A 25,349-nucleotide genomic window follows, 5' to 3' on the forward strand; every position below is an offset into this window, starting at 1 on the left:
ATACACACGGTCTATCAGTCTTTCAGATCAAATGCCAAAAAAGCGCACCATCGGATTCAACCACATCATCATCTCCGACCTCCTCCCAACTCGTGACTCATTCATTTCAATCATCCCTTCTTCTCTAAACTTCACAAAACCCAAACAAACTCTTTCTTCTTCTTCTTCTTGGCTCAATTTAGAAGAAGATAATTTCAAAACCGAAACGAGAAAAAGATAATGAGTTCAGAATTGACTCTAGCACAAGCAAGAACAAGAACTCAACAAAAAGATAATGGATGCAAGCATTATAATCATATCTATTATACTATCTTTCATACTCTTATGCAGCCCCTCAACTGCACAACCAGAACCCGCTATTTCACAACCAGAACCCGCTTCTTCACAACCAGAACCCGCTATTTCACCACTAGCTCCCTCTTTTTCACCACTAGCTCCGGCTTCTTCACCACTAGCATCCGCTTTGTTCGTCATCGGAGACTCCTCCGTTGATTCCGGTACCAACAATTATCTCGGTACCTTTGCCCGCGCCGATCGTCTTCCTTATGGAAGAGACTTTGACACTCATCAACCTACCGGAAGATTCTCCAATGGAAGAATACCCGTAGATTTTCTTGGTAATTCAACATCCAATTTTAAATTACTTTTTTAATTTTATTTTAATAGATACTTGATTATTATTACATCAGGATAGTGAATATGTGCGTTGAAAAAGGATTATACATTTAATTTTTTTTTTTTAATTATAATCGGCGATGATGTCTCAGTGTCGGTGTCGTGTTTCCGGTGTCCATGCCTCGTGTGTTAATATTATAGTAAATTGTGTAGGTGGAATGGAAAACTATTTCATTGATTAATTTCTTCTTTAATTATTTATGTTTAATTTGTGACATTTGTATTAGCATTGCATCTTGGACTTCCTTTTGTGCCAAGTTATCTTGGTCAGGCAGGAAATGTGGAGGATATGAGTCATGGTGTGAATTATGCTTCTGCTGGTGCAGGCATTATTGCCTCAAGTGGCTCTGAATTGGTAAGTTTCTGTTTTCTCTAACAAATTGTTAATATGAGTTTAAGGTATTGTTTCAATAAACGACTTAATCAAGTACACATATAGCTTAAACACTTATCGCATATCATATATATTCTGATGTAGAAGCTATTTGTTTGTATGGTAAGCTACCTTGGAGAGCTTATGAAAATAAGCTGAAAACAGGTTATAGACATGTCATGTCGTAAGCAGTTTTTGTAAGATTGCTTAAATAGTTTTTCACAAGTAGTGCTTATGTTATGTCGGTAGATAAACTCGTATAAGTTAATTCTAATGAAATATTACTGCATGCAGGGTCAGCATATCTCCCTCACTCAGCAAATTCAACAATTTAGTGACACATATCAGCAGTTTATATTAAGTATGGGAGAGGATGCTGCAACCAGTTTCATATCCAATTCTATCTTTTATATCTCTATTGGAATCAATGACTACATTCATTACTATTTGCTCAATGTTTCCAATGTCAATAACATGTACCTTCCATGGCAATTCAATCAGTTTTTAGCATTTTCACTCAGGCGACAAATTAAGGTAAATACTAAACTTTCATTTGTACATAGATAGGACACTATCAAATTATCAATCTTTACTAATATGATCATGTAATTTGCAATATTTTCTGGAATATCTTGATTATAATTAGTTTGATTACATAAACCAAAGGAGTTAAATTGATTACTGATAGATTAACCTTGACGATGCAGAACTTGTATAACTTAAATGTAAGGAAAATGGTGGTCACGGGACTTGCTCCTATTGGTTGTGCTCCTCGCTACATGTGGGAGTACGGTATTCAGAATGGAGAATGTGTTGAACCGATAAATGACATGGCGGTTGAATTTAACTTTCTCATGAGATACATTGTTGAAAAGCTTGCTGAGGAGCTCCCTAATGCGAATATCATCTTCTGTGATGTGTATGAAGGTTCCATGGATATTTTGAAGAATCATGATAGCTATGGTACTAAAGTTTCTGTTTTTTGCACCTCTTGATCTATTAAGGAACTATAGTAACTTCAACATCATACCTTACTTTTGCTCTGTGTTCCATAATCAGGCTTTACAGTTACGTCTGAGGCCTGCTGTGGATTTGGGAAGTACAAGGGTTGGTTCATGTGCTTATCGTCGGAAATGGCGTGCAGGAATGCTTCCAACTATATCTGGTGGGATCAGTTCCATCCAACTGATACAGTGAATGGAATTCTGGCAGCCAATATATGGAATGGTGAACACACTAAAATGTGCTATCCTATGCACTTGCAGGACATGGTAATTCAGAAGGCAAAATGATATTGTATGATGTTAGTTGATCACATGTAGTTGGTAGTTGTAACCAATGGCTCTACATAAGTGCTGAGTTTTTCTGCATCTGTTGTTGATTAGAACTATGTATGGTGCAGAAATTGATGCTTACTCCAAAGAGATTATTTCCCATATAAAAAATGGACCGACATATTTTTACATTTATGTACATTCGGTAGCTGTAGAGGCAACTGCATTTAGGGCCATCGTTGGTCTAGTCTGAATCTCCTTCATATGTTGGTTCCGTATCTTCCCCCACTTTTCAGTTTCACTCCACAGAAACATTTATTATTGTTCAAACAACTAGAATTTTCATCTATTTGTGTGTTGTTTCTTTTTCTAATGTGATATCCATGGTTGCTGCAAGTACTTTCAATGTTTCTGAGAGAATTTTTACCAACTACGTCTCATCTCCCATTTCAATTGAGAAATTGAAAAGGTTAAATTTTGACGGTTGGACTAGCGATACCAAACTATGAGTTGAAGGTCAAAAATACGTCTCCGGGTGTTTGTTTTACGGATACAAATGTTATTTTCAGTAATGTGACATTGAAATTCATATATTCTCTTGTTTGTTTCAAGTTTTGATAATTTATGTCCGGCTACTTTTTATTTCCTGGAATATGTTTTGTTCATAAATTTCTTCATTTTTATTCCCATGTCAAATGATGGAATCTTATATTCCCATGAGAATATAAAATAATCAACCATAACTTCTCACTCTCATGTTATTTTAACATATTTATTTTTTATTTTTTATTTTTTAAAATTTAATTAAAATAAAACTTAAAAATATTCCTGAAAACTTTATTGATTTGCCAAACACATTTATAGGAATAAAGTTCCTAGCAATAATATTTTTAGGAATGATATTTCTGGGATTATAATTTTAATCCATCAAACAAACACTCTTAGGAAAAAGTTTGAAAATGTGGCTCTATTGAAGATTGATGATCATTTGTATAGTATCATTAAGTCTACACTTCATCCTGACATCAAAGTGATCTTTCGTCCTCATGTCATGTGGAAATCAGTTTGGACTCAAGCTTAAGAAAATCTACAAAAATTCCATGCAACGCCTCTATGAAATATGTTACTTATTGATGAAAATTATTAACAGAATAATTATCTTTTATTATTTTAGATAGTTAGTCATATTAGCCTTGAGGCGGTTAGAGTTTATTGGGTTTTTGCCATGACCCAATTGCTTATATAAAGCAATTGGTTTCTTTCTCTTGTAATCTACACATTACGTTTTACATTCATTTATCCAATAAAAGATTCATCTCGATGGACCCTTTATTCAATTGTCATCATGTAATATGGTATCAGTAAACAAAGCAAGACTTCATCTTTCTCTTTCAATACGTTTCTTTTCGTATTCCCTTTCTCGTCAACCTAGGTTTTTTTTTGCATTTTTTCATCCTCTTTATCATCCACCATCACCATGACTTCCGATGACGAATATGATCAGAGCGATTGCATTATCAAAGATTTTGTCAAAAACAATTCCACAAACAACACCAATGAAAAAGACTCAATCTTGAACCCTAGATCCCCTTTTTATCTCCACCCCAGTGAAAACCCATGTGTTATTCTGGCTGTGCCACCGCTAGATGACCACAACTATCACAACTGGAGCAAATACATTAGTCGAGCTTTAACATCAAAGAACAAACCTAACCCTCATATCCCGATTTTAAGCCATGGGATCGCGCCGACAACATGGTACTTTATTGGACCAACATAACACTCTTGTTGCACGTTGCACATAGTATAATTTACTTTGATTATGCGTTTGACCCCTGGATGATCTTCGCGATCGCTTAACCAAAGGCAACCATTATTCTCCGATCTATTGCACAATCTCCACTCCATCAAAGAATGTGATCTCTCTCTCTCTCAATACTTCATAAATCTCAACATTCTTCGGGATGAGCTTGAAGACCTTCGTCCTACACCTTCTTGATCATGCCTTATTCAATGCACTTGTGATTTAGTCAAGGGAGTCAGAAATTATAAGCATATGGAGTGCGTTTCATGCTTCCTCAAGGGTCTGAACGACACCTATCACAACATTATCACCCAAATCCTTCTCCTTGATCATATTCCCAACATCAGACACATCTATTCCTTGATAGCTCAACAAGAATTTACTTCTTCCTCTCCTTTGATTGTTCCTTCAACCATTATTTATGCCAACAACCCTAACAACACATGTCTTGGTAAAGGAAGAGGTAACTCTAAAGGTTTGATGATATGCACTAATTACCCTAAAAGTCACATTGTGGAAAGTTACTTCAAACACAGGGGAAAACCACAATCACTTTAGATACCAAGCCCACAATCACTTTAGATAAAGAAGGAGTCATCTTGAAGGAAGATTACCAGCACCTTCTACTTCTTCTTCAACAAACAAATAAAGATGCTCATAACCTGATGACTGATAAGGGTGGTCCTAATGCACATAAAATCCCATGTATCTTTAACTTAACTACTGATTTTGAACCTTCATTCTATGTGGATTCTTGATTCAGGTATTGGTTGTTTCCATCATCATTATCATCATTAAACATCCCAGGAGGAATTGGTATTCTAGGTCTAGCTAGGTGATTTGATAGGAAGTCTACTTGGACAGGCATCCGATGAATCATCTTGTTATTATCTTGACTGATTGCAATAATGGTGTTTGAAGCTAGCGGAAATATACTCGAACATATCGCACGCTCGAACATACAACAAAGTCACCATCGAACTTTATTTGTTCCCGAAGGAAAGGGAAAACATAGATAAAACCCGGGGAAAAGAGATATGTTGGGTAAGGAAGTCGGTTATGCAAGGGGAAGGTATTATCACCCCTACCATCCATGGGAACCATTTTGATTATTCTTGCTCGAATAGGTTTTATCTAAATATTACTCGCAAAAGAATAGGAAAAGGGAAAGAGAATAGATAAAGTGCTCGGTGAGGATTAAGGCCCTTATGCCTACGTATCCTCATAGTGCAATGAGGAATTCAGAGCTCCGTAGTTCAAAGAACTAGTGGTGGGAGATGAAAAGAAGTGTGATAACAACATTGGTCTGAACCAAAGGATAATGTTTTGAACTCCAACAAGGGTTAAAACATGAACCCAAGAGTAAGTGATACGTCTCGTGACTGTATATGGAATATAGTCTATCGGGTACTTGACTGCAAGTGCACAGTCTAGTCGTTTTAGTTTTAAAAGATATCGAACCCACAGGGACCGATGGTCAAACTAATGCTACCGACGTCGCTATGTTTAGCTAAGGAAATGATTTTCAGAAGTTTGGTTGAAGAAAATTAAATCTAAGGGAAGTTAAGTCTTAAGAAAATATAAATAGGAGGATATCAGTATGCAACACATTAATCGTCAGGGATTCGATAAGTCACTGGTGTATAATTTAAGTACCAAATATCTTTCAGTAGAAAATACTTATTTAAAAGGCTTTATCTCACACTCTCGTGATTGTTGATTCAGACTATACTTTTAAATCAGAATGTACGCTCTCGCTGTCCCATTTGAAGTTAAAAATACTTTTTGAAAATAAATAAGTTTTAATTGCTTTTAAAGTGCTCTCGCTATTTTTAAAATCAATGTCTAGTTTTTACTATCCAGTTCGACCCTCACGCTCTCGGGATTGTCGGTTCTCACCTTAGTTAATTTCCCACTCTCGTGGAAAAATCGTATTAAATAGCTTCTCACTCTTGTGACAAAGTTAATTAAATTTAAATTAAAAACCACATCCAAAAAGATTGTTTGAGAAAATAAGTTTTACACCGATTATTATTAAATCCTGTCTAATTAAATTGTCTACATACCGATACCGGTAGTTTAGCCGGACATGTTAAATAACGCAAACACAGACGAACATAAACAAATCAACAATAAAGCAAACATGATTATAATAATAATAAAGCAATAACAATAGTAATTGAATAAAAACCTGGAAATTGGATTAATAGAATACGCTGAATCTTGAAGTACTTGAGCACTCCTCCACAGGTCGGTAGGATTCTGCTTCTTCGAAATAATTGCTTAAACTAAATTAAATAAATTGTAGTAGTTCCCTAGTGTAGGAAACTACTACTTTGGCTAAATGAAAAACGGAAAGGGAAAAGGGAAAATCAAAGCTCTGAACGGTAAAAGAGAATAATGTTGCTAAAGAATAAAAGAAAAACAGAATTGCTGTGGAAAAATAAAGTGCAGAGAGAAAAGGTCTTGAAAGCTGGCTTCAGAGAGAAAAATTAAGTGTCCCCGTAGGTTTCCAACTTCCCTCATTTTATATTCCCCATTAGGTCTTGGTAGCTGAGAGAAATAAGGGTGACTTGGTTGAGTGATAAGTCCACGAGAAAGTGGCTAAGGAACGAGAAATAAGGGTCTGATGGATCACTTTTGTTGACAGATTCAAAGCGCTGATTTTGGCCGCGTGACGTTCTTGATGGGCCTGTAACGGTCGTGACAGGCTGGGCATGACGATCGTGATAGGCTTTGTGACGGTCGTCACATGCACATAATTTGTATTCTCTGCTTTTCTGCTGTTTTCTCTTCTGTTTCTTCTTCTCTTCCTTCCTTTTCTATACTTTGCTCTTTTAAGCATGGGAATTAAAATACCTGCAAAAATAACTCGAACACTTGCGGAATAATCGGAATATAAATGAAAGTGGTACGATTTATTAGTGTAAATCAAGGCAAATATACGATGTATTTTCACGTTATCAGTAAGGTGACTCTTACTAGTACGTGGGCTAGCATGACTGCCGCTATAGGATAATGTCGAAAACACAAAGAAATAAGTGTTTAAGGGTATGACCTAAACATCTCTTAGTTCACAAGATGACACAAGAAGGAGCACAAATAGGTAGTGTATTTGGCTCAAAGGTTACTAATATATCACATGGAGTGAATGAAGGTAGAATACGAATGTATCATGGAAATAAATGGAATAAAGTGACCAAAGTCACAGAATTGAATATTTGGTAATAGTGTCTGAAGAGGTATTATTTGAAACTGAAGGTTAAGGTATATTGGATTCCATAAGAGAAATGGGATTTGTACCATAGAGGGAAACAACGTTAAATGATACGTGGAACAACATGGTTGCCACTATATGATATTTAGAAGAAAAAAAAGAATTAAATGTCTGGGTATTAGCCAAACAACTCTAGGGACAAATGCGGACTGCCGTTATATCGTCCTAAAAGGGCGTATATGGATATCCAAAGAAAGTTGTATTTCAGTGTCAAAGAAAGAGTGTGTCACTGGGTGAGCGGTTCATGATCGAAGGTAGATAATGGACCGCGAAAGATATGAATGGTGACCTAAGGAGGAAGAAGTAATAATTAGGAGTATGCTCGTCAAGGATTCGTTTCCTCGTGCCTACATATTCTCACTGTGCAATGAGAAAGTCAGAGCAATCGTAGTTCGTGGAACCACAAGAACAAAGAGAGAGATAAGAGTGGTGAAAAGTATGACTTATACCAACAGAATGGTAATCAAGGGAACCAACAAATGGATGTAACTTGGAATCAAAGAGTAAACAGGAATTTACCAGTACATAGGCTAGCAGGGTTGCCGCTATAGGGTAAAGCCAAAAACAAAGACTAAATTAAGTGTTTGGGTTCTAGCCAAATAACTCTTGATTCACAAGACGGATTGTCGCTATATCGTCCTAAAAGGGTATAGGCGGGGCCCAAGAGAAAGTATTATTGTGTACAAGGAACATTATATCACTGGATGGGGAACAAACAGTTCGAGATCAAAAAAGGATAGTATCTTGGATCCAAGAAAGAGATAGACTCTAAATCAAAGAGCAAGGTGGTGTTTAAACCCAAAAGGACTGAATTAAGTGTTTGGGGGTATGACCCAAACAACTCTCGATTGATGAGGTGGACTTCCGTTATATCATCCTAAAAGGATGTACATGGAGTCCAATGAGAAGTATAATTGATCTCAAAAGGATGATATTGATTGATGAATGAAGAATGAAATCAATAAATAGGGTAGCTCGCAAAGAAACTGGGTTCTCCTGCCTACGTATCCTTATAGTGCAATAAGGAAATCAGAGTAATTGTAGTTCAGCCCACCAGGGCTAAAAATAAGGTGATTAAAGAGGTAAGAAGAGTGATATGATGATTGAATGAAAGAGTGTAATAGACTTGATAATTATTGGATAAGAACCACACTAAAGTCTATGAGTAAAGGTGGATACGATAAGTAATGGGCCAAACGTCCCGCACCCAAAGATATCCAAAATGAGTGTAGGAAAGCTCTAGTCTCATTCCTTCTTTACTATTTAAGGCTCATGGCATGTAATTCTCATATTAACTTCCAAGTTGATGAATGAGAGTCTTTGTTGATGTTTCTGTAATGATGATGGGAGAAGGACTTGATAGTTGACTGACGAGAATCACACTAAAGTCTATGAGTAAATGTGGATACGATAAGCAACGGGCCAAATGTCCCACACCCAAAGATATCCAGAATAAGTGTAAGAAAGCTCTTGTCTCATTCCTTCTTCACTACTTAAGGCTCGTGGCATGTAATTCTCATCCTAACTTTCAAGTTGCTGGAAGAGAATCTTTGTAGTTGTAGTTTCTGATGATGAAGACCTTACCAATTGTTCGATTCAAATTGTACTAAAGTCTATGAATGAAGGTGAATACAATGAGCAACTGAGTCATTCGTCCCGTACCCAAAGATATTCAGAATGGGGGTAGAAATTCTCCAGTCCCATTCCTTCTCCGTTTCTTAAGGCTCGTGTCGTACAACTTGAATTATGATTGATAAGTTATTGATATAGTCATTTGCATTGCTTTGTTGAGAGAGAGAGAGAGAGAGAGAGAGAGAGAGAGAGAGAGACTTGTCAATTGTATGATTTGAATTGTGTTAAAGTCTATGAATAGAGACGAATACAATGAGTATTGGGTCATTCGTCCCATACCCAAAGATATTCAGAATGGGGGTATGAATTCTCCAGTCTCATTCCTTCTCTATTACATAAGGCTCATGCCACACAATTCTAGCCTTGATTTAACAAGCTCTCGAAGATGCCACATTTGATATGCTTGTATGATCCACTGCTTGGTATGACTGAGGATGCCTTGATTGAGAATCTGACTTGAGGCTTTGAGCTCCACAACTTAGAGAAAAAAGTATTATTAAGTGACCAAGGATCTTTTGGTCACTCAAATTAGACTGTGGAATTATACAATATCAGAGGATTTAGTTGATCAAAATTGCTTTTGATCAACTTGAATCGAAAGTTTTGAATGAATTTGAAAACTAGGTTAAAACCTAATCTAATTGTTAGAGTTGGATCAAACTATCATAGGGGATCATGTTATAGTTAGTCAAGGCTTGATTAAAACCTATGTCAAAAATTCCTAAAGGAACATGCAATTATGTGATGAAAATACCAAAATAACCCCAAAGGGGTAAAATGGTCATTTCACAAAATATTCAATTTAAGGACAAAATTAAACCCTAATCAATATCCTAACTAAAACCTAAAAATTAATCAATTTCTAAGAAAACTATTTTAATCAAATCAAATAAACCTAATTATTTTTAGAAATCTAACTAAACTAAAAAAAATCAATTAATATTCTAATTAATCCTAATTCTAATTAGTCCTAAAAATCTAACTTAATTAAACTAATCCTAAAAAACTCTAAATGGCCTAATAAATAAAAATAAAGCTAAACAAAAAAAAACAACTAAAATAAATCAAGAACAAAAGGAATAATTGGCTCATACTGAGGGTGTAAAAAGTAATTAAAATAAAGTTCAATGGTCCAAAAGACCCACATAATCAGTTTTGTCTTATTCTTGTTTTGTCTTATATGATGTTTTGTCTTATATGTCATGCTGAATCAGTCATACTGCGACACGTGGCGCTATCAAAATAAGTGAAAAAAAGGAAAAAGAGATAGGACACGTGTCACGATTCTGAGAGTTCTAAGTTTAATCAATAATTGTTCATTAATTAATTAAACACAATCTTGAATTTTGTTCTACTAAAAATTCATAAATCAAAAAATTAATATGCAAATTGTATATCACCGGACACGATTTTTCGCGAGGAATTCAAATATGCGATCGGAATTTGCAAATGAGCCATGAATTTTAAAGAATCGTGCAAAAAGGTGAAAAATAAAGTATGTAAAGAATCGACCGATTCACATTCGTTATAATGATTCGTGAAAAAGTAATCACATATTCAGAATCGTGACGAAAAATCGCTTCTAATGATATATTCATACGTAATTAACGGTTAAGAATTAAAAATTACTATTTTTCAGTTTATGTGTTTTATGCAAAATAAGTGTTTATTTAATAAGTAACATTCAAAATAGTAGCTAAAATTAATCAACAAACAAAAATCCAATAATTCATGGCAAAGGTGTGGAAGAGATAAAAGATTACCTTATGGTGGACAAAAATCCACTTCTAAACACTTGTTTCATAATGGAATGACACATTATCTAGGGGAGCAATAACACCATTCACAAGAATCCTCTTTCCACCAACATTTTTTCTTATGGTGGACACAATGTCCTGGGCATCTGCTTCAACATTTGTTTCAGATGTACAAGCTTACTCTTTAGAGACTTCTTTTTATTAACCATCATTGGTCGTTCAATATTGGGAGGACCTCCGGCCTGACCACCAGCCTTCCATTTAATGTCAACTTCTTGCATAAATCTCATAAAGTTCATAAGAGGTAATTCAGAACTACCAGTAAGATGTTGAAGCATATTATACATCCACTTGGATTGCTTCCCATCGTCATAAATTTTACCTCATTCAATTTTGAGATTAGACACACATATGCCAACTTTCTCTACAATAAATTTCCTTGTACTCCTAAGCTTTTTGTGCCTTACTTCACGAGCAACAATGATCACAAGAGAGAGAGAGAGAGAGAGAGAGAGAGAGAGAGAGAGAGAGAGAGAGAGAATTTGTCCCTTTGCACACCTCATTTAACTTAATTGCTATAAGATCTCATTCATGCAAATGTCAAGGGTTCCCCTTTGCTTTTCAACCTTCTTTGCATACTTGCTTTGGGAACTACAAATGTTGTCTTCCATATTTACTTGAACACCAAGAAGGTGGGTGAATTTTCCTCCTAGACTTATCTCAACTACATACTTCACATGTTGGACAAAATGTCCCAACCTCATGTCTGAAATTCCACACTTAACAGTGTCATACCTCCGACCTATATTAAGTTTTTCCTTATCATCCTTTACGCATAGGTTTTTGTTTATATCACACATGATTTTCTCTTGCATTGACTCCAGCCTTTTGGAGGGGATAAAATGCTGAAGCATCATGTGTGACATCTTGCAATCTCCCCTTATGACTTCTTCAGATATATATTTTTGGTTTCATAGCTCAGTTACATCAACCTTTGATTTAAAACATGTTGAGTGTTGACTTATAATCCACAAATAACAATTGTCTTTGGATCTTGAACCATTCATTAACATCACTTGATCCTTGCTAGAGACAATATATTTAGACTTATTGAATTCCACATTCAGACCCTGATCACATAGTTGACTTATGTTGATCAAGTTTACAGCAACACCTTATATTAATAGCACTTTATCAAGAATATGGAAACCTTGACAAACCAGTTTGCCTATGCCATTGATTTTTCTTCTAGTTCCATCACCAATAGTAACATAACTACTACAACAAATTTTTAATTCTTCAATATAGCTCCTTTCACCATTCATGTGCTTAGAGTATCCACTATTAAAATATCAGTCTTCTCTCAATGAGACTCTTAAATAAGTATGTGATATAAGACAAGTGACATTTTCCTTGGGTTTCCATACCTTCTTCGCTTGAGTTTTCTTCCCTTTCTTCCTTTTAGGCCTTGGCTGACTATAAGACTGGGGATAACCATACAGTCTATAGAAAAAGGGTCTTATATGGGCATATCTTCTACATCAATGACACCTCCAAGATGACTTCTTATTCCCTTTTTTGTGAGGGTGCACATGTTGAGCAGGATGCTGGGATATGTGATCCTTAATCATAATCTCAAATTTATTTTTAGGGGCAACAAATTTATTAGTGGGGAATTTAACTTTTTTTTCTTGGAACTATAGTCAAACCATATAGTCTTCTTCTCCCCAATCTCCAATATCTCATCTAACATATTAGAACCACTGTTCAACATATGAACATATTTTATCATGTTGTCAAGTTTTGACTTTAACAACGTGACTTCTTCTTCTAGACCTGCAATCGTTGAACAAAGCTTCTCTTTTTTAAGGAATAAACAACTTATAGTCTTCTTTTGTTTCTCTTTTCTCAAGCAAAATTCCTTCCATTCAGTGAGAAAATCTTTATAAGTTTCAACAAGTTCTTCTATTGACATCTCTTTATCACTAGACTCACTGCAAGAGTCATATTTCCTAGTAAAAGCCATCACTTTATTAGTTGTTTCGTCTTTAGACTCATACCGAGTTATTGACAATCCACTTTCTGTTTATTTAGAAAAGTGGGGCATTCATCTATAGTATGGCCAAACCCTTCACGTTCATAACATTGAGCTCTTTTTCCTTTGTTATCTTTGAAATCATCTTTGCTCTTGTCTAGTGGGTTGATGTCTAACCTCTTGCCTGGGACATTTGTCCTCCAATTTCTGTCCAATTTTTTAAAATCATTATTGAATTCTCTTCCAACACGAGCTATAGCCTTTGAAAAACTTTCTCCACCTTGATGTTCATCCTCTTTAGTGTTAGGCACAAAAGCTATGCTTTTGTTCTTCCTTTTAGATCGACCATTTAATGCCATAAGGTTTGTAAAGAACCAATGAGTTCATCAACTTTGATGCTGCCAAGGTCTTGAGTTTTTTCAACAGCTGTGACCTTCATTTCAAACTTCTTAGGAAGAGATCTTAGGATTTTTCTGGCCAGTTTTTCTTCAAACGTCTTCTCTCCCAAGGTAAAAGAGGTGTTGGCAATATCTCTAAGTCTGGAGTTAAAATCAGAGATGGATTTATCTTCTTTCATTCTCAAATTTTCAAACTGTGTTGTGAGAAGTACAACCTTGACATACACACTTTAGATGTGCCTTCATGAGAAGTCTTGAGAATCTCCCATGCCACTTTAGCTTCAGTACAAATGTTGATCAATCTGAACATGTTTCTGTCAACACCGTTGAATATAACATTCAATGCTTTGTCATTTGTAAGAGCTACATAATCTTCATATTTAGACTAATCAGCTTCAGGCTTTAAACTTGTTGTACCATGTTGAGAGATGATCACATGATGTTTCCTACCATTAATCACAACCTTCCAAGTTTTGTTGTCTAGGGATTTAAGAAAGGAAACCATCATAACCTTCAAATAATCATAATTGGTGCCATCTAAAATATATGGTTTGTTGATTGATCCTCCATCTTTAATTGTCTCCATTTGATATGAAAATTTATCTTCCATGGAGCTCACCCAACAGACTAGGGTGCCTGCTCTAACGTCAACTGAAATTATGTTCCTCAGTGGACAGATGTCGAACACGATGCTCTGATAACATGTTCGATAAGATACACTATAACCACTATAAAAACATTTACTAGAAGACGGAGCAGAAAAGAAATAAACAACACAAATAGTTGTTTACCCACTTTGGTGAAACTACATTTACGTCTGGGGGTTGAGTCCATAACCTAAGAAAGGAAAATCACTTATTAGTAGTTTAGTACAATTAGTCTTACAAGCAACAACAAACCTTATGTTGTTCAATTCCTCTTTCTAACACTACCTGATGGCTTTCTATTTAGAGCCTCCCTTTAAACATGAGAAGCTACTCACTTTCTTCTCTATCGCACAACTTGTGACAGGGGCAAACAATAACTAAATCCTAGTGATAAACTTCAATCTTAACAACACGAAAGAATGTTAAATATTATAAATCAACTAGATAAACCTTCAATGTCAAGTTACTAAAATATATAGTTGTACATAACAATGTTGAATTTACAACTCAGCTAGACAAAACTTCTATGCCAAGTTACTAAAACATAAATGTGCACATAAAAATAACAAGGACTCTTGTAAGCACTGCCACTCTAAAACCTTTAGTGTGAATGCTTGCTTTCTAATATATATTTGAGCTCCTTGTATAGAAAAATAACTTCAAGCTTTTTACTTGTGGATATGCAGTTATTTTCATCCAGAATCTTTGCATAATTTGTTGGATATTTTATTTTCTCCTTAAATATCTCCAACAAAAAGATATGATTTGGTTTATGATAATACAAATTTAAATCTCTTTTAAATTGGATTTGATCTTCATAGTTATCCAACAAATCATATAATCATATTGCTAAACCAATATCAATAAAACATAAATGAATCTTATCAAAAGATTATGTTAAAAGTAGCAATCTATCACCTGTTGCACAAGGCCCATATGTCGTACCAACATGTTGGAGCATCGTGCCTAGCATATTTCCCTTTTGCAGTTATATACAACTTTAGCAAGCTAGACAAATCTCGAATACTTAAATACCTCTCCAAGTTGTTATTATGCACCCAATCCAAAGGGCCAATCCAATAGTAACAATTGAAAACTTGTCTATGTGTGTGATTAGCCATATACTTTACGAGAAATTATTTGAACAAAATTGGTTTGTACCATATCTCTTAGGTTTTGAGGATAACAAAGTATTTAAAGAATAATTAGGTATACTAATATTTGTTGTGTGCAGGACCATGGACTAAAATTTCAAGAATTAACTAAGTATTCGTTCTGTTAGTGAACATCTAAAGAGAAGCTTAAATATTAGAAGTTGAGGCACTACGAAGAAGTCAACGTTTGAAGACCATATTCTAAATAAGTAAACCTCTTAAGAGCATACTTTGGAGAAGTCTACTTCTAAAGGTCAGAATCTGAAGCTAGACAAAGTGCAAAGATCAAGGTGACTCTGATAGGTCACTGTCAGACTTTGAGGATATTTTGTATCTGATCACGTGAATACCTAAGCTATTTTTCATATAGACAACTTAGATGAAATAGATAATTCATTTTATAGCAAAGGGATTTCAAATAAGCTTTCAACAACATTAAACTTATCATGAAACATCTCAATGTCTTTGAATCAAGCTTCTCAAATACTCTCTTGTGCAAACTATCCAACGACTCTTTTCACTTTCTATATAAGGAGCTGAAGACTTGAAGAACAATAACGAACTATTGACATTCAAAGAGTTATTACTTTGTCAAAACATAAGCACAAGTTTAACTTAGGAATTCTTATCTTTGGATATCTTAGAAATAACTAAGTCTTAAAGATTCTTCTTGTATTGTATTTTGTCTACACCTCTGATTGTATATCAAGTGTATTACCCCAAATAATATTTTATTTGTTAGGAAGATTGTTAGAAGTCTTTCACTTAGTCTTTTAGCATTAGAAGTCTCTTGTTTGTGTGCTTGAGCATTTGAAGTCTCTCACTTGTGTGATTGAGCATTGTAAGTCTCTTGCTTTGTTTTTTAGCATTGGAAGTCTCTTGCTTTTTTTTGCATTGGAAGTCTCTTGCTTGTGTGTGTAAGAAAATTTTAATCTTGTGTGATTATAGTGAAATCCCTTGGAAGTACAAAGGGATTGTGTAACACCCCGAGTTCGATTAAATTATTTAATTGAATTCTATGAATTTATTTTATTTAATTATTTGATGTTAGTGTGCATTTAAATAAATAATATGATCTTAGTTATTGATGGGGTGTAGTGGAATTAGGAGGGTGTGGTGAGAAAATAGAATAAGTTGGATAATAATTAGAATAATCAATTTTAATAATAATTATTAATAAAATAAGAAAAATTGAAGGAAATAAAAGTTAGTAGAGAAATAAGGGGCAATGAGGGAATTTGAAGAATAACTTGGGGGTAATGAGGGAAAATGCCTAAATGAGAGGATTAAACCTATTTTCATAAATAGAAGGATGTGGGAATTGAGAAAGTTTACCGTATGTGAAAATAAAAGTTGGAGAAAAGGGGAGAAGCACAAAGTTATGGTGTGAGAGAAGGATTTCTTAGACGTTGTTGTTGTTTTGCTGGAAATCTAAGGTAAGAGGGAGAAAGGACTCTTAATTTAGGTGTATTGCATGATGGGGTAGAGATAAGAAGTCCTTACTCTCATTAGAATTCTAGGTTTTCTTTTAATGAATTATTATATGATGAAATTCTGGAAATTGGTTGGTTGATCTTGTATTTATATGTGTTGTTATGATTGAATCGATGTTTGAATGATCATGAATATGTATGTATGAGGTTCTACCATTGATGAATGTGTGAACGCTTTAGTTTTATTCATGATAATGATGAAATTTGTTGTTGAATTTGGTGATGAAATTGCTATGAATTATGGTGAAATAAGTGATGTATAGGTTAATGATTATGCTAACTTGATACACTGTTAAAAATCATGTTTGGGTCTGTTAAAATTGTATAGATTAATTGGAATGATATATGAAGGTGTTGGGATGAGAGGGATGAAGATCGTGGGAAAAAACTGTTTTTTTTTTAAGAACTCTACAGTGTCAATCGATTGACATTCCCATTCAATCGATTGTATGCATTCAAAAATTGAAAAAAAAAATAGAATAATCGATTAAAAGGGGGATTACAATCGATTGAACTGCCTGGAAAAGTGATTTTTGAATAAGTAAGTAGCGTAACATCTTCGATGGTAATGTTTATAAAATTAATTTCTCTGAATTGGTTGATCAAAAGGTACTTTTCCTTCTATCAGTGAGTGATAAAAAATGGATCTGGCATAGAAGGTTGGCTCATGCTAACTGGAGATTAATCTCTAAAATTAGCAAGTTAAAACTTGTTAAAGGATTTCCAGAACTTAATTATCACTCAGATGCTCTTTGTGGATCATGTCAAGTAGGGAAAATTAATAAAAACTTCTTTTAAAATTAAGAACATTGTCTCTATCTCCAGACCCTTAGAATTACTTCACATTGATTTAATTGGTCCAATAAGTACCGCATCAATCAATAGGAAGAAATATGGATTAGGCATAGTTGATGACTATAGCAGATTGACTTGGGTTAAATTCCTAAGAACTAAGGGTGAATCATATGATGTGTTCAACATCTTCTGCATACAAGTATAAATGAAAAGGAATAAAAAAAATTAAAAGTAAGAAGTGATCATGGAGGAGAATTTGAAAATGAGACATTTGAAACTTTTGGTGAAAAACATGGAATTTTCCATGAGTTCTCTTCTCCTAGAACTCCATAGAAAAATGGAGTTGTATAGAGGAAGAATAGATCTTTACAAGAAATGGCTAGAACTATGATCCATAAAAACAATTTACCTAAGTACTTGTGGACAGAAGCTGTAAACACGGCATGCTATGTTCATAATATAATCTATATTAGACTTATTCTGAACAAAACTTCATATGAGTTATTCAAAGGAAGAAAGCCAATCATTTCTTATTTTCATCAGTTTTGATGTTAACAAAGTATTTAAACTAATATTTGTTCAAGTGTGAAGGACCATATACTAAAATTTCAGGAATAAACTAAGTATTGGTTCTATTAGTGAACATCTAAAGATAAGCTTAAAGATCAGAAGCTGAAGATTAGACTCTAAAAAAGTCTACTTCTGAAGATCAAACTCTTAGAAGTCAACTTCTGAAGATCAAACTCTGAAGAAGTCAACCTCTAAAGACCAGACATTGAAGAAGTCTACTTCTGAAGGTCAGAATCCAAAGTCAATCAAAGCGCAAAGATCAAGGTGACTCTGATAGGTCACTGTTAGACCTTAAGGCTATTTTGTCTTCTTCTGATCATGTGAACACTTAATATATTTTTCATATAGACAGCTGAGTTACAACGGATAATTTCTTTTGTATCAAAGGGATTTCAAATAATCTTTCAACAACATTAACCATATCAAGAAACATCTCAATGTATCTGAATCAATCTTCTAAAAGACTCTCTTGTTCAAACTCTCCAACGACTCTTCTCCTTCTCTATATAAGAAGTTGAAGACTTGAAGAAGAATAACGAACTATTGGCATTCAAAGAGTTTTTACTCTGTCAAAACATAAGCACAAGTTTAACTTAGAATTTCTTATCTTTGTAGATCTTAGAAATCCCTAAGTCTGAAAGAGTCTTCTTGTATTGTATTTTGTCTACACCTCTGAGTGTATATCAAATGTATTATCCCAAACAATCTTCTATCTGTTACGTAGATTGTTAAAAGCCTCTTACTTAGTGTTTGAGGATTTGAAGTCTCTTGTTGTGTGCTTGAGCATTGAAAGTCTCTTGCTTGTGTGCTTGAGCATAGAAGTCTCTCGCTTTATATTTGAGCATTTGAAATCTCTTGCTTGTGTGCTTGAGTAAATTCTAATCTTGTGTGATTATAGTAAAATTCCTTGAAAGTACAAGGGAACTAGACTACTCTCGGTTTGTGAGAGGAACTAGCATAACTTTGTGTGTTTCCTTCTTTCTTTCATTCCTTATCCGCCTCTTATCACTCACCTCTGATTCAGACTCTAGACTTTGTATTTAGAATTTGACTAGAGCTTTAAAAAGAAAGAAAATGTCTAACACACAATTCAAGTCTTCTTGTGTTTTTCTCACCTTCAAAAATCTCTTATGCTTTTACAATCTATATTCACTCAGACGTATCGAAGCATGCTTTCATATACCCCGAGGCTTGTCAGATGCTTCATTTTTGTAGGCACTTGTTTGAGCTTGAGATTAGATTTGAGTTATATTCCATTTAGATGTTATCATCATAGAATCAAGTTTATCAAATCGTATTGATCTGCTTGCGTCTTTAACCGCTTTACACTTAACTTTAGATGTTATCATCAAGGATTAGTTGTCATCATCAAAAACATGTTCTTCTTTAAGAGGACTTCCTTGACCAGTAACCTACAAAAACAAGATTCCACACATGTTGCATCTAATGCATCTTTTCACCAGAGAACCAAATATGTTCACTTGAATTGTCACGTTGTAAGAGGAGAAATTGAAAGATTTCTACATTTGATAACAATATCCTCCAACTAACAACTAAGTGACATATTAATTAAACCTCGTTAAGTCCTCTCATTTTGAAAACTTTGTATTTAAGTTGGGGTTAACCAGCACTTAAGCCTATTAATTATTATTATTAATTATTATTATTATTATTATTATTATTATTATTATTATTATTATTATTATTATTATTATTATTATTATTATTATTATTATTAGTTACTGTAGTAACTAAGTTAGATATTGAAGTTAATTAGTATATGATTCTTACTTGGGTTTACTAGTATATATAGATAGTAAATTCATTGTATCTTAATAGAGATAAGTTGTGTTAATACACGGCACCTAACGAAGCAAAAGCAAGTGAGTGTGTTGGCATGTTATTTAGGTTTGGTAAATTCCCAAAAGAATTGTCAATTCCTAAGAAAAATGGAAGATAGCAAAGGTGTATTCTTAATTGCCACCTAAGAATCCACAAATAGAGATAAACGTACAATCCACTTTTGTATTTTTCCTTAACATCTTTGTCTGTTTGTCCTAATAGAAAAGAAAGATAATACCAATTGTATGGTCATTGCTTTCAATATAAAAACAAAACCATTTTTTGGTTTCTCACTCTCTCCCCCACTAAGAAACAAAACCAAGGGCAATGTTTGTCTTTGCTATGGCATGTTTGGACTCTTGCTAACTTTGAGAATATTTAAAACTCTTTGGCCAGCCTCGATTCCCTATCCACCTTATGTAATGACAAAACAAAAACATCTCAATTGAATGTTTTTCTTTGAAAACAAACAAAACTTTCTAGACATAAAGACAGAAACAACCTAGACTCACACTTCTCACCAATTCCATACTCCACTCACTAATTACATACAACAAAACAATAAAGACAAAAGGGACCCTTCATTACATTGTCGACAACGTTGCCATGATCAACAACTTCAGTCCAAACATTGATTTCTACTCCCACATCAAACACTACCTAAATCAACCCATTACGGTTTCAATCACCAAGCTTTGTTTTTTTCATGGGGCTTCTTCTTCTTTCTTCTTCAATTACAAAACCCACCAAGGATTAACCTTTTCCTTCTTCCATTCCTTCATTCTACTAATGTGCCTTTTCTAGGGTTCTTCATGCTTTCCTGCATAAACTTTCCCTAAATCAGTAGAAATTCTTTTACTCTTCTCATCCATTTCTTTATTTTAAACGTGTCTCACTCTGCTTTCCGTGTAGGATCTGCAGAAGTTGACTCTGAAATAATCATATTTTTTTCTTCTATATCTTTTCTTGATTTTTCCAAAATCTTAAGATTGAGATTGTTGTTGCATGTTACATGGAATGGAATCTATGTTTCAAGAAGAAGGGTCTTCATCTGTAACTTGTTCACCTCTACAGTTATTTTCCATGATGTCACTTTCACCTGGTATTGGAGGAATAGGATCTCCTTATCCATGGCTGAGTAGAGAATTGAAATCTGAAGAAAGGGGTTTGTATTTGATTCATTTGTTACTCACTTGTGCAAACCATGTAGCTTCTGGTAGTCTTGAAAATGCAAACACAACACTTGAGCAGATTTCTCAGCTCGCATCTCCTGATGGAGACACTATGCAGAGAATTGCTGCATATTTCACTGAAGCACTTGCTGATAGGATACTCAAAACTTGGCCTGGACTTCACAGAGCCTTGAATTCGACAAGAATTGTTATGCTTTCTGAAGAAATTCTTGTTCAAAAGTACTTTTTTGAGCTTTTCCCTTTCTTGAAAGTGGCTTATATTATGACAAATCAAGCTATTGTTGAATCTATGGAAGGTGAGAAAATGGTCCATATCATTGATCTAAATGCTGCTGAGCCTGCACAATGGATTGCTCTTTTTCAAGTTTTGAGTGCTCGTCCCGAAGGTCCTCCTCATTTGAGAATCACAGGGATTCATCAGCAGAAAGAGGTCTTGGATCAAATGGCTCATAAGCTTTCCGAAGAAGCTGAAAAATTGGATATACCGTTCCAATTCAATCCTGTTGTTAGCAAGCTAGAAAATCTTGATTTCGACAAACTTCGTGTGAAAACCGGGGAAGCGCTTGCAATAAGTTCTATACTGCAATTACATTCTCTTTTGGCTTTGGATGATGAGTCGTCATCCTCAAGGAGAAAAACTCCTATTCTGTCAAGAAACTCAAATGGACTTCACCTTCAAAAGGTCATGCTTATGAACCAAAGCACATCATTAGGGGATTTACTTGAAAAAGATATGGTTAATGGCTATAGTCCAAGTCCCGATTCAGCATCATCATCCTCTTCGCCAGCATCTTCAACTGCTTCAATGAATGCAGAAAGCTTTCTCAACGCCTTGTGGAGTTTATCGCCGAAAGTCATGGTTGTTACCGAACAGGATTCAAATCACAACGGTTCAACTCTAATGGAGCGGCTGCTTGAAGCCCTATATTCTTATGCAGCATTGTTCGATTGTTTGGAATCAACTGTGTCAAGAACATCACTAGAGAGATTAAAGGTTGAGAAAATGCTGTTTGGTGAGGAAATCAAGAACATTATTGCCTGTGAAGGAGCTGAAAGAAAGGAAAGACATGAAAAGCTTGATAAGTGGTTTATGAGACTTGATTTGTGTGGTTTTGGTAATGTGCCTTTAAGCTACTATGGTATGTTACAAGCAAGAAGGTTTCTGCAGAGTTATGGTTGTGAGGGATACAGAATGAGAGAAGAAAATGGATGTGTTGTAATTTGTTGGCAAGATAGGTCATTGTTTTCAACAACAGCTTGGAGAGCTAGGAAGTAATTAAGACTAATTTTCAAGGCATAGGAAAAATATGATATGAAGCAATGTTATGAGTAGAAGAGTGTTGAGGGTTTTAATTTTTTGTTTTTCTTTGTTTGTATGAAAGAGTTTTTACCAATATATGGTAATGAGTATTCATCATTATCAATTTAGAGATACTTGTATACATGACTGCTTATTGTTCATGAACTCCTATACTCTAACCTGTATGGTACTTATATGAGCTATTTCTCTCCTTGTGTATATGAACAACTTTCACTCATCAAATATGTGACTTTTTTTTCCACAGTACCCCCTTTCCTGAAAATTATATTCCAAAATATTTCATTTTGAAAAAAAAAAATCAATGGACGAGTGCTTGAAGCATTGTGTGTGATGGGTAGACTCGGCCAATGGTTGGCCGAGCTTAGGAAGGAGATTATTTTTTTTTATTTTAAAGAAAATTATATAATTAAATAACCTTATTAAAATTATTATTAAATATTTTTCTAATTAATTTTATATTTAAATAATAAAAATAATTTTTTTAAAATACTAATAATATTTATGTAAAATACTAATAATAGTTTTCTAATTTTTTTTTTTAAATATTAATAATAAAAATGATTTTTTTTTAAATACTTACAATAAAGCCATAAATATTATAATGAGGCATATAATGAATTGTAATGAGTAATAATAATTTTATTGATATAATGGAAGAAATACATTGATTTGATTATAACCGGGAAATTCATCCATAAACGAAAAAACTTTGAATTTAGTTGTATTGTCTACCAACATATGAATGTGTGGCAGAGGAAAATCATCTTTCGGACTGACTTTATTCAAATCTCTGTAATTAACACACATGTGGATTTTTCCATCTTTCTTAGGAACTGGCACAATATTGGTCACCCACTGCGGATACTCGGTGGTAACAAGAAATCCAGCATCAATCTGCTTTTGCACTTCCTCTTTAATATTCACTGCTGTAGCGGTAAATTCATGACCATTAAGCTACGGATAAACTTAACGTCAATAAAATCAGAGTCGCCACCGCGCTTTTATTGTTTCCAAAGGAAAAGGGAAAAGTACGAACAAAACCCAAAGATAAGAAGTTTTCAAATCAAAACTAATAAAATGCCAGAGATTACAGGTAAGGGGGTTGGTTACACAGAGGGAAGGTGTTAGCACCCAAAGTGTCATAGGTACTCTTAGGGAGCCCTTTTTTATGTGTGTATGTGCTTTCGTATAAAAGATGTTTGCAATAAATAGAGTGTGAGGATGAGAAAAGAATTCATTAATTATATTTTTGTGTTTGACGAGACCTTCGGACTTGTGCCTACGTACCAACATAAAAATGAGGGATCAAAACCTCGTAGTTCGTGGTATCAATTTCAAAGTGAGTGAATTGCCTTTTGATCAGTCACCATTTTCACTATATTTTCGTTGCTTATCCGACAAGAAACCAAGGATTTTGAGACATTGTGTACACATTATGGTACCTTTAAAGTTAATTTTCATTCTCGTAAGTTATTTAAGAAATTTTATTCATTATCATGTTTTACTTTATATTTTCATGATTTTACGCGTGGGATGTCTGTGTTTTTGTCCAACAGGTCTAGGTGGAAGAACAGAGGAACTCGGAGCGAGACGATGTTGAATTTCGGCAAGTAAAGGAATGAAAAAACCTCGGTACAGGAGGCCTGACATGGCCACCCGTGTCAGCTGACACGGGTCGTGTCAGGCAGAAGGAGAACGAAAGCAAAAAAACAGTAGCCTGACATGGTCGGTCGTGTCAGCTGACACGGCCCGTGTCAGGCCTTATCCTCAACCGTGTTAAACCTCATGGGCGTGTCAAGTGAAGCAGTGAGCTGACACGGCCACCCGTGTCAGCCCAAGCCCAAATTTTTCCCTTTTCATCGGGCTTTTGATCATCGGGCTTGTAGAGAGATTTTTGGACATGTCCACCTGTTGCTTTGAATTTTCACTATATAAGAGAACCTACTATCAAAGAAAATATCATCTTGGAACGAGGCAAAACACAGTATTGTCAAGCAATCAAGTATTACATGGAGCAAGGAGTTCGGAGAGCTGAAGGTTTTCATGAGCGGAAGCGATTGAAGATTGAAGTGATCCAAATACCTGTAATGTGTAATTTTTATCTTGCATTTGTTTTGAACAATATGAATAGCTAAACCCCCCAATGGTACGGGGTGTCCCTGATTTAGAATTTTAACGAATTTGAGTATACTTTTGCATTTATAATATTATTCTTACGGTAACCTGTTGATGTGTTTAACGCTTTCTCTTTCGGACCAATCGAGATTGTTCTGTGGTTATCAATTAGGCTGGACCGTCATTGATAAGGTTTTCATAAGGTTACTCTACAGTAGATATCACCTAGGACTAGGGATACCCTGTATGAACCAGAGTGTTCTTGATATAATAAAGCTTAACTTCACCTTAATTGCCTATGGACATAGAAATTAGGGTAGATTGATAACCATAACCCCAAACTTAGCTTATTGATTGTCCTCAAGTAATGTCCTATACGATAAAGTGTCACTTTCCAAAATTTGTATTCTTACCATAATAGTGCTGAGATCTTTCGTCAACGCCTTCACTCTCCCTTTTATAGTTCCTGCTTTTCCTAATGAGTTTTATGCCTCACTTCCTCATTGAGGTACCGCTTCACCTGCAGCTTACATCACACTCTCACCAAGTCTCTCGGGGTTAAAGTGTTTTCACTCCCAATTCAGAATATGCAATATCAACTCATAAGTTTGAATAATTTCTCCTTTCATATCAATTACACACAACACACACTTTTTTAGGTCTTTCGGATTGTAACAGGGCTTGGGTTATGGTGTGGTAAATACAAATAAAAGGGGAAACAAGTGGTTTTGGGTTCAGAGCCAATATTATTCTTTTCACTGTGTTTTTTCATTTTACTTCTTTTCAATTACTCAGTTTTTTTATCTTCTCTTTTTTCAACTGAGTATTTTTCCTTCAGTGAGTGCTTCTTTTGACCCATTGACTACATTTCATTTTTCTTTTATGTTTTTTTTTCGTACTCACCTTGGTTTTTGATACTTATGGGGTTTACCCCAAACTTAGAGTTTAACACAACTTCATGACATCACATTGACTCCGAACAGGGTAAGGAAGT

At 34.7% G+C, this 25,349-nt stretch overlaps 2 protein-coding genes across 2 annotated transcripts; both read left to right on the top strand.

The window, feature by feature from the left end:
• Nucleotides 1–2,706, top strand: LOC127120825 (GDSL esterase/lipase At5g08460). The gene is made up of 5 exons (XM_051051391.1): nt 1–617; nt 903–1,030; nt 1,343–1,582; nt 1,756–2,011; nt 2,108–2,706. The coding sequence occupies exons 1-5, from the start codon at nt 275–277 to the stop codon at nt 2,338–2,340; spliced, it is 1,200 nt and encodes a 399-aa protein (XP_050907348.1). The 5' UTR covers nt 1–274; the 3' UTR covers nt 2,341–2,706.
• Nucleotides 2,707–20,161: 17,455 nt separating this feature from the next.
• Nucleotides 20,162–22,353, top strand: LOC127120826 (scarecrow-like protein 3). The gene has a single exon (XM_051051392.1). The coding sequence runs from the start codon at nt 20,732–20,734 to the stop codon at nt 22,193–22,195; it is 1,464 nt and encodes a 487-aa protein (XP_050907349.1). The 5' UTR covers nt 20,162–20,731; the 3' UTR covers nt 22,196–22,353.
• The last annotated feature ends 2,996 nt before the right edge of the window (nt 22,354–25,349 follow it).

The sequence above is a fragment of the Lathyrus oleraceus genome, chromosome 2, assembly GCF_024323335.1.
Source record: "Lathyrus oleraceus cultivar Zhongwan6 chromosome 2, CAAS_Psat_ZW6_1.0, whole genome shotgun sequence".
NCBI classification, from domain to species: domain Eukaryota; kingdom Viridiplantae; phylum Streptophyta; class Magnoliopsida; order Fabales; family Fabaceae; genus Lathyrus; species Lathyrus oleraceus.